Genomic DNA, 18,747 nt, shown 5'->3' with positions numbered 1-18,747 from the left:
GTCTACGAGTCCGTAGGCCGTCCCATTCAGCATTTTAACGCTCTGAAGTGTGCTCAGCAGCGCCCCCTTTGTACCCTTGAAGCGGTCTTCCGCGAAACCCGCATAGATGCAGGCTCCACACACTTTAACTACCCAGGAATCCTTGCGAAAGGCCAATCAGACAACGGATGGGAGGAGATTTCGCTCACGGACAATTGTTGACATGGCTGAGAAGAAAATATTATACATACTGTTACTACCAGTGGTGTAGGCAGAAATTGTATTTTGGGCGGGCCAGTGAAAAAGTGAGTGGGCCTATAGTTTTTCCTAGAAAAAAAATTACTTAAATAATAATTAAGCCTTAGAGAGTAGAAAAAAGAATAGACAAACTGCAAAAACAGTTACACCTTTATTTTGCAATATTCGGCATAGGCAATAACAAAACACTGTCTAATCATCATGTTCAACCATTGGTTGCTGATTAAAGGAAATGACCATATTTGGATCCGACAGCATTGTACAGGAGAGAGAGAGAGAGAGAGAGAGAGAGAGAGAGAGCTTTTCAACGGTGTTTGGCAGGTGCAGACAGCGATCGCGGAGCAGCATATTGATTTAGAACGCCAACTTTTGTTGAATTTAGGAGAAATCTACAGACGCAAATAGACAAAATGTAGTAAAATAAAGACCTAAATGTGTATTTTGGACTTTTTTTCACCACAAGTCTGAAAGAAGGCATTGAAGACAAATAGCCCAAAATCTCAAAATTGACCAGTGAAAAAAAAAACCCCGATGTTTTTGCCTGCCGTGTCTTGCCTTAAATTACTTCACGGGCAAAAATTAAGGAAATTAGTTAAACAACAGGCCTACCTTTGTTGTTTTCATTCTACAAAACAAGACGCAAGTGCCTGGGTTTATTGTTGAAAACAGAAATGATCTCATCATAGTCCAAACAGTCACAGAGTTCTTTTTCAAATAACTTTTTGGCTAAAAAGCAGCTAGCTGGCTAAAGGCCGCCAGAGCCCGCCGCCCAGAGTGTCTTCCTGTCGGAACCCCTAGCAACCATAGCAACCAATTACGTTCTGGAGAGAGGCTTTCTACAACTTGCTTCAACAGTTCCATTTTATTCGGAAAACAAATTGAACACACACACACCAGTCAACAATAAATCAAGTTTATATTAATATATTTTCTTAAATACATTTGAATAATAAAAATAAACTAAAAATGTATTTTGATCAAACTTGCCTGGGCGGGCCAGTGAGTAATGTGGGCGGGCCAGTGCCGCCCTGGCCCATTACTGGCTACGCGCCTGGTTACTACTACTATTAAATATACTGTACATTTTACCAGTTGTTACCTACAGTTTATACAAACATTATGGTCATCGACCAGTGGTTGATGTCTCAAACATAATAATAGTCTGTTGAATAATACAATCACATTATGATTCATTAAAGGGGGGGTGAAACACTCAGTTTCAGTCAATCTCTTGTTAATCTTGAGTACCTATAGAGTAGTATTGCATCCTTCATATCTCCAAAAAGTCTTTAGTTTTATTATATTTATAAAAGAAAGATAGGCTGTACCGAGTCTTTCCGGAAAAAATCGAGCGGCTGGAGGCGTGCCGTGTGGGCGGTGCTTACGCGCCGATAGCTAACAACACACAGACATTTGAAGCAGTTTTAACGCACGACCGTGAACCTTTATCGTTGGGACTGCTCCATCCTTAAGCATTAGATGATCTGCAAATCCGGCGTCGAACTGGGCCTTGTTTATAAAAACAATCATTGTCGAAATGCAGGGAACAAAAAAAGTCCTGTGACTGCAGTGAGCACAGCGCTTTGATGGGCGTAACCATAGGCGTAACCTTTACTGCTTTCGCTCTCTCGCTCTGGGGTGCGTTTCCCGAAAGCATCGTTAGCCAACTATGGTCGCAAGTTCCCTCGTTACCAATAGAGTTAAATGGACATTGCGATGAACTTGCGACCATAGTTGGCCAACGATGCTTTCGGGAAACGCACCACTGGTCTACGGGTGCACGCGCGCCCTTCCGGGAGAAGTGCCCGTATAAGGAAATTCCGCCCCATCTGACGTCACACATGCCCATACTCGAAAAAAAACTTTCCGAAACTTGTGACAAACCGGAAGGAGTATTTTTGGCACAGAAATTACTCCATCAAACGTACAACTTAATTTTTGAAACTTTGTCCATGTTTAGCATGGGAATCCAACTATTTAACAGTGTAAAAAACTCAGTATGCATGAAATAGCATTTCACCCCCCCTTTACTTTATAGAACCGAATGTCAGGGCTTTACTGAGTCATATGTAAACATAGTATGAATATTGAAACCTGTAAATTCATCTGAAACTCATGCACATTTTCATTATGTGTTAAAATTGTAATCTTAGTTCAAATGGAACATTATGTATTATTATGTAGCCTACAACTGTATACATCATTTAAATAAGCATGATGTATCTATTGTCTAATGCCCAGGTGGCATGCATAATATCAAAATATAGAACTGTAAAATTAGGCTGTGTAGTTGACATGAAGATAAGACGTCGGACTCGGAGCGCAAAAATGTGATTTCTCCTGTCCAACAACCAGACCGTTATTTCCGGCTTGACGCCTGAGCACACAACGCTCCTATTCTCCGTCTTCATTAGTTTACCATCTGTTTAACAATCCTGTCTAATACGTTATTAGATATAACTGTTATTCAAAGTAGACAGTGTATGAAAAAGAATTAGTGTTTGCCGTGTGGTTGATGCTCAATGTCGCTAGCTGAGCAGAAATACATAATCATGTTTGGCTTGGTCCCCTCAAAGTCAAGTTGGATTTTCTCCTCAGCGTAAAGGTTAAGAGGTCCATCTATCACTGTTTTCCACGTTCGTAGAGTTAGTTTCTGGAGTAAATATATAGGCTATAATCTGTATAAATGAGTTCCTAGAACTAAAATCGTTCCTAGTTCCTGTGGTGCGAACGCGCCAAAAACCGGGAACTTCCGCCAATAGTTCTAGGAACTATGAAAAGGTTCCTCAGGTGCGAAAGCCCCTAATGTAACTTAACACCACAACAACTACATAAATGTATCCACTAACCATTCAGAAACGTCCGGGTGCGTCTAAAAGTTGCAACTTCTTCCAGAGTCTCTCTGTAAGGCTGCACTCTGCCACTGGCTATTTCTGAGATTTTGGACGAGTGAGATTCGCGTGTTTTATTGTATCCGAAACCTCGTGTAAATGATCTGCCGTCTTCTGAACTGTGGCGGGGAGCAGTAGCTCATTTGCATTTAAAGGGACACACCCAAAAAGGGACAAATTTTGACAAGCTATATTATAATAAATTATCTGGGGGGTATTTTGAGCTGAAATTTCAGACACATTCTGGGGACAACATAGATTTATATTACATCTTAATGTAATAATATAATATAATATGTCACCTTTAAGTTGAAATTAGTTGATTGTACTTAATTTTTTAAGGCAGCAACTTTTTTTAGAGTGTGTGAATGCTGTGGTGTTTTTACAGACTGTCACGATTATGAAAATTTCCAAAACTCTTCAGACCCCCAAAACCAAACCTCTCGTAAGTGATTGTTCAAAAAATAACTTCATTTGTTTGTCCACTGATTATCCATGTAAAAATAAGTGCTAAGTGGATGATTAAGTGACATCAGTTCATTAGCTTTAGCACTATACTTGAAGTTCACATGAATTGTATTTTACAGTTACATGAATAGCAAAATGTACTGATTTATGTCAAACTTTTTAATATATATATATATATATATATTTATTAAAAAGTTTGACATAAATCAGTACATTTTGCTATTCATGTAACTGTACATATATATATATATATGCTCAACACACCTAATAATTAATATTTTTCATTTCCATGAAATTAAATATTTTCATGTTCCTGCCCTCCAACAGGTCTGTCCCGTGGAAGTGTGAGCAGTGATGATGATCGGGGCAGCTCTGATTATGTCAACACAGAGCCTAACTTATTATGATCAAGGTACTACACAGCTCTCAGATTTACTGTACTTGACTGTCTGACATTTTTGGATTTTTCAATGAACCAAAAAAAAAAAAATTTTCTCCAGGATTTGCCTTTTATCAAGTGAAGTTGGTTAGAGGCCTGAAAATCATCCTGAGTCTCCAGATATACCCATGCTTTGAATTTTGAAGTGCAGCAGCACCACCAAAAAAGCATTGATCCACTGCCACCTCACAGACAACTCCACTTCCTCCCTCAATCCTTATGACAGATCTGCTGACGATACCTGAGAATTTCTTTCTTTTTTTAAACATTTGCTGTTTACTACGTAACGCATCCAGGCTTTTGCTTCCAAAAAGGAGTACAGAGAAATTTATTTGACTCTTTGTAATATACAGCTTTGATACAGTCAAATGTTTATAAAATTGTTATTGGCTTGTAAATGTGGAAATAAAGTTAATTACTAATTTACATTGTGTCTGTTGCAATACTATGGATAGAAATTTTAAGTATGCAAGAAAAACTTGAAAGGTATTTTCTAGTCACTGAATGCAGCCGGAAAAAAACCCCTCATGGTTAAAACAAATCATGAGACAAAACACACATGGAGAGTTTAAAAATTTATTTTTATAAACTTTTTTTTATTTTTTTGTTCTTTTTTTAACCATTTATTATTTGCTTATTTAATAAGGGGGTTGAGGACAAAGGGAGAGGTCACTGTATTTTTATAAAAATGTCCCTCATTCTTTACATTTTGTCTAACACGCTCACTCGTTCCCTCTTTCTGATTTAGACACTTGTGTCCCCATCCGCTCAAATTAAAAATAGCAAAAGGGGGAGGGGGGAAATAAAACAAGCACATTCAGTCTTGCCAGAGGTGAATAAAAACAAAATCTTTTTTTTTTTCCATTCGTGGAGCAGGTGGAGGGTATATACACATGTGCGATCCCACAGGAGGATCAGATGGGGGCATCCTCTGCTCAGTCTCCGTCTCAAAAGTCACACTGTCAGTTTCCAGGAGGGTGGAATGGAATCTGCTGGGAAGGATGAGCCTGCACCGACACTGATGAGTGCAGAGAAAAACAGAAATTGATTTTTTTTAAAAACCCTTGGTAAACGTGTCTGCACATAGCTGCATATTAAACATCAAATTTGTATAATTAGCTGATTTTGGTAACAGAAAACAGGATGGTAGATAGCAAATCTACAGTCACATAGCACACTCATGCAGGAAACTCACCCTGAGGGTGTCCAACGTAGGCGTAGTGCTGGTGGGGCCCCTGTTGGGGTGGGGGAGGGCCGTGCTGGGGACCAGAACCCTGCTGAGGGGGCGGGGCATGAAGCAACATCACAGGTGGTGGGCCGTGACCTCCAGAATGGTGAGGACCCGAGAGAGCACCTTGAACATGGGCCTGAAATAAAATACAATTATACACATACTTTAACTATATTTTAAAATATTACAATAGAAAATGTATTCCTGTGGTGTCAAAGCTTAATATTCAGCTTAATTACTCCAGTCTTCAGTGTCACATGATCCTTCAGAAATCATTACAATGCACTGATTTGATGCCCAATTATTATTGGTGCTCAATTATTCATTGTCCTTATAAACTGAAAACATACTTTTCTGTGAATGGAAAAAGTTCAAAAGAACAGCATCTTTTGCAACATTATAAATTACTTTGTCACTTTTTGAACAATTTCTTGCAGGTATCAGCACTTTCATTTTAATACCATTTTTTAAGACCTTTCCAAAAAATGTAAGACCTGCACACCACTTCCTTTGACTTCTATGTGAACACACAAAATCACAACAGAGATACATGAATGAACACTGGACATTTCTGGGTTTAAATGAACTATAGCAGGGTAAAGGTCTCTAGATGTATCTAAGGAGATTGTAGCAAACAAAATTTTAGCACTACCATTTGCTCAAATGGTGAAAGAAAAAAAAGTCCACTATTGCCTTTTTATGACTTTCCAATAAAAAAAAGAAAGAAAAAAAAGAGATCATGGCAGTCAGATAGAAAGAATTTAAATTTACGATCACTCCCATGACAGCTGTATTAGAAACACCCTCATAGCACTTTTTTTAAATAGTGTTTTAAATGCAAGAAGAAAATAAAATAAAAATGAATACTGCACTGAAAATGCATAATAAAATACTACTACATTTTTATTTGGGGATGCACAATAAAATGACTGACGTGCATCCAATTTTCTCCATACCGTTTACGTTCACTTAAAACATAACCGATTGCGTTTACGTGAATACTCAAGTTGGGCATTGACACACAAGTGTGTGTATTTGATCGGTAAAGCGCGGGAGAATTGAATTGGGTGCTCAAGCGCTGACAGACCGCTTTAATTTGATTTGATAAAATGCAGCCATGGTGATTTATTAAAAAGAAAAACTTTTGACTGGTATTATTTACATAGTATAATATTTATTTTTAGAATTTAAAAGATTTATTTTTAGAAAGTGATTGACAGAACATTTGCTAATAATTTTTAAAAATCCTCAGATTAATGTTTAATCCTCATGTTGACACTGGGATAAACAAAAATAACTCCAGTGACATTCATACAAAGCAGACATGCACTGTTGAGAAACGTGACTGCTGATGTGGAAGTGTTTTGTGTGTGATTGTGGTCATCACCTGTGTCAGCTGTCCTAGAGAGGAGTATGGGTGAGGCAGGGGCTGGTGTCCCTGCAGACTGTAGCCCTGAATGGAGTAGGAGGCCTGTGGGGAGCTGTGTCCTGGGGGCATGTTAGGGGGTGTGGGGGCTGACAGCGGCCCAGAGTGGTACAAAGACTGAGGCTGAGGACCAGACTGACCAGACTAGAAAAGACAGACAGTCAACACAGAACATATTTAGTATCATCATTACCAAAGGCATCTGAAACTTAGGGGGATTTCTTGTATGAATATTTCTTTGTAACATAAAAGATTAAGTTCTTTGAGTGAGAGTTTGTGGAATAGGTGTGTAGTTGCTATTGATTGGCAGGTGGCCATACCTGTCCTGGACTGGGGGCGGGGTGTTGGGGCGGCTGGCTGCCTGTGGGGGTGCTGGAGGGCTGAGGATGATGTAGGGAACCAGAGTGATGGGAGAATGACTGCGGAGCTGAAGGAGAAAGAAAAAAGAAAAATGTATATAGGTTGACAACATAAAAAAAAAAAACACACAAACTAAATCAATCCATTCCACACAAAAAAAATAATAATTTAAATGCTTACCATACATCCCCTGCTGAGGGGCTGGCGGTCCTTCAGTCTGACCAGGGTACTGTGGGCCAGGGGGACCCAGTTGCTGTGGGTGCCCTCCCGATCCAAGCATTCGTGGTCCACCCTGGAGCATTGAGTACATCTGAGACAGAGAGAGAAATAACAGAGGGTTTTTTTTTTAGTGAAGGTGGCCATCCACAATTCAGTTTAAAAAATCTTATTTGATTGAAATACTAGAAGCATTTGTTCTACCGGAAACGTGAAGGTTGGTACCTGTCCAGGGTAGTGGGGCATTGCTGATATGACCTGGTTGTACTGCAGATATGAGGGAGGATAAGGAGACGCCACCAGAGGAGGTCCTGCTGCTGATGCCGCGGCCTGGAGCATAGGGGGCGCTGAAGAGCTGTGGTCTGGACGAGAAGTCACCACAGAACCTGAGAGGCAGAAGTAATACACGAATATGCAACACTTTTCAAGAGTAGAGTGCAAAATAGGGCCTGAAACTCTTATTTTAGCTGTTATTATTATTATTAATAATGATGATAATATAATCAATTGTAATACAATCTGAAAAATATATATTTTTAAATACATTTAAAATAAGAGTTTTAGGCCCTATTTTTGTTATTAACATTAAGAATTAGTGCTGTCAAACGATTAAAATATTTAAGCGCAATTAATCGCATTAATGTCATAGTTAACTCGCAATTAATTGCATATTTTTATCTATTCTAAATGTCCCTTGATTTCTTTTTGTACCATTATTTTTTCTCATTTGAATGCTCTTATCAACATGGAAAAGTGGATCGGCTTGCTTTGTGCAAATGTTTTTTTTATTGAAAACAACACTGGCATATACTGTAGTGTTCAATTTCACACTAACATTCACACTTGGAGCAAATAATCGCATCAGAATTTGCATCAGCTGTGTGTGTGCTTGGCCATCAAGTGCTATTTCAGACTGGACGTGCTGCGATGATAGCTCAGTTCACAACGACAAAACACACAGATCACCCTGGTCTTGTCAATGGAACCATTTGGCAACTTTTTAAAAAGTAAACTTTCCATTCAGAATCTTATTGGCATCCATTTCGGCGTCTCGCGCTCGCCATCCACTCAAAACGTAACGTTAGCCTACTACTCTTTGGCCGGCTCGCATGCCCAAACAAGTGTGTGCGGCGTGCCTGTTGTTTTGTTTACGGTCTAGCTAGATCAGGTGTGGTGTTGTAGTTTTTCTAACGTTACTAGTAAAACTACAAAGTTTGCTAGGCCAAAAAGAACGTTAATCTCGCGATAAAAAAAGTGACGCCGTCAAAATGGGTTTGTGTTAACGCTGTTAATAACGTGTTTAACTGACAGCACTAATAAGAATCCATTTAAATTAAGAGTTTCAGGCCCTATTCGTAGGTGTTGTTGTTAAAAACATTTTAAGTAAGCATTTAAAATAATCTGTATTGACCGATACAAGAAATTATTAACACTACTACTAATCCATACAGTATTAGTACAATCAGTAATGAAGAGTTCAATGTAAGTATTACCTTTTGCTCTTGTGTACTTCCCTTGACCAACATTTGTCATGGGATACGGGTACATCTGAGGTGCCTAGAAAAAAGGAGAGTCAAAAAACAAAACAAAAATAGTACATATAACATCTATGTTGCAAACTACTCTATAAAAGTTTTTGAAAATGAGCAGCAGGGACAGAGACCTGTACGGAGTGACCCTGTATCTGGATGGGCGAGACATAGCTCAGATACTGGGTGTTGTAAATGGCTCCCTGGCCTGGTGGGGGCTGCAACACCACTGTTGGGCTGGGCGGAGTTGGCCGTGGCGGGGTGGGAGCAGCCGAAGGCTTCACCTGCAAAATAGACATGGCACACTTAGCTTTTTAACAGCTGTATAAAGGAAACTAAACAGTGAAAATCAATGCTCTCACCATGCTGAGAGGAGCCTTAGTGGGGTTGAACTCTTTGGCGTTGGGGTTGAGTGTAGATTTCTTCACTTGACTGCATCAGAAAGCGTTGATTACCAACAGATTTAATATGGTATCACTAGTAGTTGTCAAATGTGATTAGTAAATCAATTAAGCCAAATATTCTGAAATGGTGTACTTACTCAGTCATTCCCTCTGGCCTCTCAGCGGCCTCTGGTTTGCCCTCCTCACTGCCTGGGGTCCCGGGTTGGGGCGTTCCTGCCGTTTGCCTTTCTGCAGTTGGATTTTGCATGGCAGTGCCGGATAGGGCAGAGGGTGCAGAGATGGGTGTGGCTGGTGGAGGGGTGGTGATTGCCACCCCTTCTGCATTTGTTTCTCTACTTCTCTCTTCTGCCGGAAGCTCAGCGGTCAGAGTTGTGGGCGGGGCTGCTTTAGCTTCTGTAGGAGGGGCGGAGTCTGTTTGTGTGTTGTGGGCGGGGTTTGTTTGAGAAGAGTCAGTGGCCGAAGTTTTGGGGGAACTAGATGGAAGCTAAAAATCAGAAATTTTAAATGTTAATTCTCTTGAACATTTATTTAACTGACACAAGTACAAAGAAAAGATTTGCAATGTTTCCACTGACCTAATAAATTGTATTTTGTAAATATAAACAAATTTTGATTTTAATTTTGGATGCAACACTCCAAAAAAGGTGGGACAGAGGCACAAAATGAAAAGGTTAAAGAATATCCAAGTTAAACTCTTTTAAAATGGTCCACAATATTGGAGTATAAAAGGAGCATCTTAGTCTTTGAAAGCAAAGATGGGTCATGGCTCATCACTTCACGCCAAATTTTATGAAAGAATTGTCAAACAATTCAAAATCAAAATGCAAGTAGTTCAGAAACACATTGGAATTTTTTTCTTTGTACTTTGTTTAAAAAGAATACACTAACCACATATTCGTGATTTTATTGGATTTTACAAAATGACCCAACTTTTCTGAAAATGGGGTAATTACATATTCAAAAGAAGTACCTACTCAATTTCAGATGCAGCCTATGACACACTCACCCTAAAATCAGTACCAAACTTGCGAAGATCTTCGAGTTGTTGTGATCTCTGCTGGACTGTAGAGACTATGAAGAGAGAGAGAAGAACATTTATTGGCTAAATGTGCATGTGCATTGTGCATGTAATGAAGTTACCAAGAATCACACAACTTCAGGATTACCTTTGCCGCTCTTGCCATCCTGAGGACTAACTGGACCCTCCGTCCTTTCCTTAGACAGAATTTCGTTCACTAAAATGAAAGAAAGAGTTAAGATTGTCGGACGCATGTATAAATGAACAGTTTGTAACCACTCAAATTTATAACAACATCTCACCATCTACAGGGAACAGAGGGGTGGGGCCAGTGGGTTTAGGGGTCACCATGGTAACTGAAGAGGTATCCACGTAGGTAGGAGTAGCAAGAGGAGAGTCCTGGGAAGGAGCATCTGGTTTGGGGGAACGAGAGACTGGAGAGAGAGACAGAGAAAAAGGTAAAAATGTTAAATTTAAGAAAAACAAAAGGAACAGAGGATAGAAATGTATACACACCCCCTGTTTAAAAGTTTGGGGTTCAGTAGCTTTTTTGGTTTTGAACGAATATTTGTAAAACAATAAAATAACATAGCAAAACACTTTTTTGTTTTGTTTTTTTAGAACAAGTTTTCTGTGCACCAAATCAGTCTGTTATAATGATTTCTGAGGGATCATGTGACACTGAAAACTGGAGTAATGATGCTTTCAGATTTGTCATCACAGAGAACTACATTTTAAAACATTAGAAAACATTAAAATAGAAAATTATATTTTACATAATAATATTTTACAATTTAATTGCATTTACTGCAGGTTTGATCAAATAAGTGCAGCTTCAGAGAACATGAGTCTTAACTTCTGAATTTATATATATATATATATATATATATATATATATATATATATATATATATATATATATATATATATATATATATATATATATATATATATATATATATATATATAAATAAAAGGAATAATTGACGACAGGCCGTTGAATTATTAGAAAAATAATGCACACCCGAGGTGGTAATGCGGTCACGACGCGAAGTGGAGTGGCCGTTACACCTCGGGTGTGCATTATTTTTCTAATAATTCAACGGCCTGAAGTCAATTATTCCGCTTATACTACAGTTACCACACCTCGAAACATTGTTCAGATTATGTATTTCAAGACGTTTGTAAAGTTTTTGTCATTAAAACGCTCTTGTATGTAGGACTAATTTCTTACGCATGTAATCTCATGCCTCCGTTGCTAATTCCAAGACGTTAGTTTAGAGTTAGTAACGGAGGTTTGAGCCGCTGATAGCAGAGCAGACTAATGCTGGGGGGACACGACTAGCTGACACAATCTCTGACTGTTTTCATCGACTGCAGCAGATTTTAAACACCGACTTTGAACACAGACTGAACGCGCTGAACACGCGTTTGGGCATGGTCAGTCATAGTATCAAATTACATTCATAACCGGCCTTAAAGTGTGTCCTCGGCTTAATGCAGTTATTAATGCAGTTATTAGAGAGAGATGATGCAATAATGAGACAGAAAAGCATGTGCGTCATTATTATTATTTATTTATTAATTCAATTCGTTTTAATTAATTCGTTCTTTTTTTTTTCTATTATTGACAGATGACAGTAGACTAGCCAAATAAATTAAACACAAAGCCCTTTTAACAAGTAGGCCTATCAATAATTATTTATTTGTTAAATTATCGGCAATAAAAATCCGTGCTGCAGGACTATCCATTTATTTAGCCTATATTCAGTTTAATTTTCTGTTGACTATACAGGACTATATACTTTATATATTAAAATTAAACTGCATGTTTCCATTGATTGTGAAGCTAGACATTGAAAATTGCAGATCAAGCGCATGGGGCTAAATGTTTTTTCTTGTTATGAATTGTATCCTATTTTCCGTTATTACAGTTGACTACGCGAAGTGATATGGAACTGTAATGCAGTCAAGACCTGCCTGGAACTACTTTAGCCGTGCGTTTCCCTGAAAATAATGCACACCTTAGAACGTTTCAGATCAGATTCAAGCATTCAACGGCCCTGTAGTGTATATATATATATATATATATATATACTGAAAAAAACTGAAAAATGCATTAGTTAGACAGCAGTCCAATTATCTTAGGCCCTGTTTACACCTGGTATGAAGATGCGTTAAACTTATGGTCAATCGGATCACATGTGGACAACACTAAATACAGGTGTAAACAAGTAGTGCTCACGTCCAGCTCCACCTCTCTGGACACTAATGGGGTGGAGGGATAGAGTCGTGGGTAGGGTGTGGTTGATATTCTAGCTCCACCCATTAAGTCCAAATGACATTCGCTCCTTCTCGCTGGATGTCTAGCAAGGGGGAGCTAGATGTAATATCCGCCCATTTGCACTGCAGTGAGAAGCCTCTCGGTGTAAGAAGCCCACTTTCAACCACTTCCAGGGGTAGTCGAAAACTCATGACCAGACTGCTTCTTGTAGTGTAAGTTAGTTGCCCGTGTATCAGCATTGTTGTTAAGGAAAGGGCAAATCCACAACGTTAGTTACCCTTTCAAACTAGCAGTCAAGTTTACATGTGCATTCGCGTCATTTTGTGCAGATGTAGCCCAAGTTGTAATAGGTATATATCTGGTTAATCTAATAGAGGATGTGTTTGGTTGAGTTTATTAACCCTCTAGCAAATCGCTGCAGGGTGGTGTTTATTCACAATTTCAGCTCAAATGCAATGCACAATCTTATTGACTGGGTTATTTAAGATGATCAGTTTCATTTTCAAAAACATTGATGCATCAATCTAGTAGTGTTATTTTTTCTAGTCATGTGTTCATGTTGTTTTCATAGACATTTCATGTTTTGACAAGTCTTAAAATATTTTCATTATCTCTATGATAGACATGCCCCACCCATAGACCCCCCATCTCCCCTGAGGAAATCAGGACAGAAGTGGTCGAAAGTGGACAAAAGAGACGGATTAAAATACCAGGTGTAAACAGGAAATTTGCATTAGTAAAGCTATATTTGTCAAGTGAAATAATCCAACCTGTTTCCCATATGTAGCCATTATTAAGCCAGTGAAAAATATGAAGTATGCAAACAATGAACATGACAACATTAACCCAGGGTTAAAGATGACCCTGGGATAACAATTTTAAATGTCAAAAGCCCATAAAGCTCAGCTGGACATCATAATCCTGTGTGTGTATGTATGCATATTGACCTGTAGGGGAGGAGTGAGAATTTGAGGTACGCAGGTTTCTGTTGTTCTGTCCAGGCCTTTGAGACTTGGGTGACATTCTAGATGACACTAAAAGAGATTCATGCAATGTTCATTAGTAACACAGAGGGCGATAACCATCATAAACAGTGAAAGCAATAGGCCTCACGCACACAAAACTTACCTCCGTTGACGGGCCGGGCCGAGTCTGAGAGAGACTGTGGGTGTGAGAGTGAATGTGGGAGTGTGTGTGGGGAAGGAGGGCTAGAGTGACCTGTCTGTGTAGGTGAGCTGCTCTGTGACTGGTGTGTAGAGTATCCTCTGACAGACAGAGGGCTGCTCCTATCAGTGGGAGGAATAGGCTGACCACTCCCAGAGGGGAGGGGTCGAGGGGAGGAGCTTGGGGGGCCAGGTCTATTTGTTCGATTAGGCAGGGTGGATACAGATCCACCTCTTTCATTCCTTCCAGAAACTCCCATTTCTCGCTCCCTTGCCCTCTGGGGTAGAGGAATGTACTTGCTCTCCCTAAAATAAAGATAAATACAGCAATGATCACCACTATACTAAGGAGAAGGACCACATAAGATAACAGTGAGGGAAAGGAAGAAAAAGACTGAGTCAAACCTGCTCCCAGCACTAGAGAACCCAGGACTATCCCTTCCTCTTTCCCTTTCTCCGCCATCACGGTCCCTGTCCCGAACCACAGCGCTGAATTTGTCTTCCTCGGTTCGTCCATCATCATTCTCCAGCGCTACCCGGTGACGATACTGTGAACTAGCTTCAATCTCATTGGCCAACCGGGCGGCTCGAGCTTCTCGCTGCCTGAAGCCCTCAGAGCTGCCCCGCTCCAGAGGAACCCTATCAGAGAAAGGCACCAGAAATCAAGTAAATATCACATTTCTTCTAACAGGACTCCTGCAAAGTTTTTAAAAATCTAATTTAAGACCTGCACAAAACTTACACTCATGTCCATACAGAGCAAACCCATACAATCTCAAAATAAATCCATTTCAAATTCTTTGTCTTAATTAAACAGGTTGGGGAACACATTCTACTGCAAATATATTCAACATATATCTTAATCAGTATATATGTATTGAAATTGGATTATGTACTAATATATCAATATGTACAAATCAGAGGTCGGTCGATACTGGATTTTGCTGAAAACAATAATGTGCTTAAAGAAAAGCAATAAACTGATTGTGTGCTAGTAAAATTGATATGCTGTATGTGTTAATTAATGTTCTTGGTCTTTCTTGCCTGTGACGGGTGATCCAGAGAGAAACCACAAGAGTCTACACTGAATATATGCCAGATAGTTTAGTATGAAACCTAATGTATAATGCAGGACTTATTATAAATTATAAACAAGGTCAAAGTACAACTGGACTCCTATTTTGAAATGCCTATGCTTTACTACCAGCCTCTCATTCAAAAAGATGAGATCAAATATGCACAATGTGATAATGTTTACTTCGACAGTAATAAGCAATTATTGCTATGCATAAATGAGTGGCATTCATTGACTGTACACGCTTTGAAACCATGAGCATGTAGAACATAAAACAGTGCTGCTTTTGACTTTAAACGTTTAATTAAATCATAGCCAGTTAAAGATCAATAAATCACATTGGGCCACATGCCTGTTTTTTCTATCCACAAACATAAAAAATTTAACAAAATCTTTATTTTAAGAGGCAAGACTTTATGAACTGAAATTATCAAACTGAAATTTAAGAAGGAAAGAGTGGGAATCCTGTTTGAAGCACACAAGGCTTTTCCACTTCCAACTTTAAAGGTCATAGAAAAAAACAACACATCTAAAACTGACAGGACATCAACGTACGTGTACATGGCGAGACTGGAATCATAGGTGGACTTCACCCCATAGGTCTCCTCATTAAAGCGGAACATCTCGCTGGCATCCCAGCCATTAGACTGAAAGTGAGAAAAGGAGCTTCAATCATGTAAAACCTCCACCTAAAGACATTCATTTGTGAATTTGTGATCATATTCGGTTGTATATACGAGCATGTGGGTGAAACTCACTGCATCTGCATCTAGGTCAAAATTTTCTCCGTTGCTATCGCCTCCATCCCACCTTTGAAGGACCTTCTCTCTGTGGTCACCGTTTATTCTTGTTGAGCCGATTGCAGAGTCTGTGAAAGTGTCTGAAGACACAAGCACACACAAAGCATTAAAAATATTTCTATTACTATTTCTTACAACGCCACTCAAGCATACCTCTGTGTACACACCTCGGATAGCGTAGTTGAGATCCACATCTCTGCAGATCATAGTGACTAGATCACTAGGGCCAAAGATCATGGTGTCTGTGATCTCTTCTCTCCTGGGATGGACAGGTGTGCCGCCACCACCACCTCCATCTCCTTCCTCGTTTTTCACCTTGTGCACCGCATCCACTGCCAGCTCACACTAAATACACACAGATATTGAGTGGGATTTGAGCAATGTGTCAAATATAATGAGGCGTTGTTCAGAAAAATACACCTTTGCCACAAAAAATAAATATTTGGATTAATCTCAAATATCAAATTTGGAAAAACAAATCTGAACGTGTTTCAGTGAGAACAAAGCCTGAGATTCTTGAAAATTTAGGTTATCAATTATTAACTTAAAAACAACTGCTTCAAGCGCAAGATTCAGAAAGCAGGACCAATGCAGATGTGTCTGCCAGTAGATTTGGAGGGACAGACTTACACGTGAGCTTAATGTCTTAAAGATCCCCTCATATACACTGCCGTTCTTCACCATAACATCACATCTGGAGCCCTGAGGGAAAGATTGCATACGCATGTCAAGTATTTATATTGCTGCTTAATGCTGAAAACAAATTGGAGTAGTGAGTCTTAAAACTAGGGAGCCTTAAAATGTCTATAAAAATACAAAAAAAGCATCATTATTTCAATTCACCCCCTGAACAACTGTTTCTTTTTTCTTTTCTTAGAAGAAAAAATGTTTCAATTGTCCAGACAAAACTATAGCCTAAGTTTAAATGTGTGATTTCTAGACCTAGATAAATCATGTAGATCAATAAAATTGCACAATTCCATGGGCATGTTTATAAAAAAAATAAAAAAAATAATACTACATTTTCTAGTTATGCCAAGCTCTAAAATATTATCAGGTAGAAACAGAAAAATTAAAATGAAAAAATAAAATAAAAACTCTTATCCAATAAATTACTAACAACCGGAGAAGTCAATATTTTTAAATTGCGGTGGACCTTTGCAGTCAAAAATGATCAAACAAGGGTGTTTTCAACAGCCACCGAATACATTTATTTCATGCCAAAACTCACCACCACGGTTGTGAGGAAATGGAGCATCCTGGAGTTATTGTACACACCCTCAAACACCTAGAAATAATGCATCAAAATATGTATTAATATTTTGTTATCTTGTAATGGAAAAATTGTTTAAAAACGCATAAGAATTTACGTACAGGTGGTGACTGTGAAGGAATCTTCACTGAGTTTCTGTTTCTTAAGGGAAAAAAAGTAAACAGTCATTAGTAAATATTAATAAATAACAATTGACAAACAAAATTGATTTTTTTTTAGTATATACCAATCAATTATTTACATATAAATAACAGTCGACAGAATATGAATGGATTAACTGAACCACAAACAAAGATTTCAACTTTTTTTTTTTTTTTTACACGACAATAACACGAATCTGGATATTAAGTATTTTCTGTACACATGAGCTGTATCAAATATTCGTGAACGCGCCCGAATATGCTGTCTTTCCACTCAACTTAGGACGTGAAACAGCCCGGTACTGCAAGAGTTGCTCTTCTGTTACATGTGTGGACAACAATTACGACACCGCGAAGCGCGTGCTAAAACAAAAGGACAACCATACACGAGTAACAAAACAACGATCGGATTGAATCTGGTTGCGCGTAACGACAAAATATAATTTATCAAAGCGGATGTGTAAACAATGGCAACAATGCGCGTGTTTTAATTACGACAGACCGCAAAGCGGGTTAGAGGACCTGGCTAACAACACAAGAAGCAAATGCCGAATCGAAGACAAGACAAACAGCTTGACATTAACATGCGCAAATGTACACATTTCGTGTCCATCGCCACAATCAATCAAACCGATTATACATTACGAGTGTTTGTACTTTTTTGTCACATGCATCCCGGCTCTTCTTTAAAGGCGTATATAAAATGGCTCAAGATGAAAGTCGAACACAATACTGAATCATATGGGATCGGAAAACAACAACAAAACACTGCTGATCCCTTCCCATGACCCGCCTCCGAGAGCAGCCATTAGCTGAAAAACATGGCAATCAATTAAAATCTAAACTCTATTGGGTGATATTATTCTTTCTGGGCGGATGTGTACCGTTTAAGACAATCCTGCCAATCATTGGCCCAAAATTGTGCCAATCAAATATACTTCGCGGCGATTGGCTAGTGCTCCTGCTAATTTAACATGGCTCGAAACGATTGGTGCTCAATGGACTCTATTAAATATGCGCTATGGGCACGCCCACTTTGACCGGTAGGCCTCATGTTAAAATGACAATCCACGGACTTTCTGAGCGTGGCAGCCCGAACGCGTGCGTTACCTTCCCGGAGTGGGTCTGTTAGAGTTACTCCCTGGAACTGACGAAGCCATTGACCCCGAAGTTCCATTGGATGTTTTGCGGCCACCGGGTCCAGGCTGCTGTTAGAAAGCATAGCGATTGTTAAATACTGACACAAATGAAGAATTAATCACATTTACGTATATTAGACGGCTAGCAGGTTTACTACTAGCATGTTACGTTACATATGAAAATGGAATCTTAAGGAAGGACGACAATAACTATACCCTGAAAGCTTTGTGTTTTAGTAATCTCGATTAAAGATTGTATAAATCAAACAAACTGATTGAAATTTGTATACGTGGTACTCACATTCTGTCGGCGAAAAGACATATCTAGCCGCTAACCGAGTTGCCCGCTAAATTCTCCTTGTTGCCTATGACAAGCTAGTAGCTGGACTAGCCTGTCTGCGGTGTTATTCTTATTTTCCGCAGCGTTCTCAGATCCGCACGAGCGCGATCTCCGTTACGGCCCGAAGTCCAGTTCAGTCCGATATTCGGTAACGAACGAACACGAAGAGATAATGAGGCTTATGTTTCTATTAAATATTACCGGCACCACGTCGCGTGAATTAGCCAGCGATAAACGCGAAGGCTGTTTTTTCAAAAACCCTTGATTGTCATTGGACAACATGACGTGATGACGCAATGGCGCACAAGACCCGT

General features: G+C 39.1%; 1 protein-coding gene and 1 long non-coding RNA gene across 6 annotated transcripts; one reads left to right on the top strand and one right to left on the bottom strand.

Moving 5' to 3' along the window:
• The first annotated feature begins 2,304 nt into the window (after positions 1–2,304).
• LOC311095522 lies at positions 2,305–4,461 on the top strand. The gene is made up of 3 exons (XR_014608847.1): positions 2,305–3,573; positions 3,924–4,008; positions 4,097–4,461. It is a non-coding gene; the product is annotated as an uncharacterized lncRNA (long non-coding RNA).
• Positions 4,462–4,597: 136 nt separating this feature from the next.
• On the bottom strand, positions 4,598–18,694 carry atxn2l (ataxin 2-like). Of its 5 annotated transcripts, none has more exons than XM_084134018.1 (24): positions 18,395–18,694; positions 18,065–18,162; positions 16,916–16,955; positions 16,773–16,829; positions 16,172–16,243; positions 15,709–15,886; positions 15,500–15,621; positions 15,297–15,388; positions 14,072–14,305; positions 13,632–13,972; positions 13,451–13,537; positions 10,522–10,653; positions 10,368–10,436; positions 10,208–10,272; positions 9,339–9,685; positions 9,160–9,229; positions 8,932–9,081; positions 8,762–8,825; positions 7,473–7,654; positions 7,233–7,362; positions 7,013–7,119; positions 6,654–6,836; positions 5,231–5,402; positions 4,598–5,053 (listed from the first exon to the last, which is right to left on the bottom strand). In XM_084134018.1, the coding sequence occupies exons 1-24, from the start codon at positions 18,413–18,415 to the stop codon at positions 4,998–5,000; spliced, it is 3,069 nt and encodes a 1,022-aa protein (XP_083990144.1). In that variant the 5' UTR covers positions 18,416–18,694; the 3' UTR covers positions 4,598–4,997. The 5 variants fall into 5 exon arrangements, with proteins under 5 accessions (XP_083990144.1, XP_083990146.1, XP_083990145.1 ...); XM_084134020.1 differs by having other exon boundaries at positions 7,494–7,654; XM_084134019.1 differs by having other exon boundaries at positions 18,065–18,159; positions 18,395–18,680.
• Between the last annotated feature and the right edge of the window lie 53 nt (positions 18,695–18,747).

This window comes from Abramis brama, assembly GCF_963993115.1.
Source record: "Abramis brama genome assembly, chromosome: 1".
Lineage (NCBI taxonomy): Eukaryota > Metazoa > Chordata > Actinopteri > Cypriniformes > Leuciscidae > Abramis > Abramis brama.
Note: the sequence above shows the minus strand (reverse complement) of the source record. Positions and strands in the feature narration are given on the sequence as shown.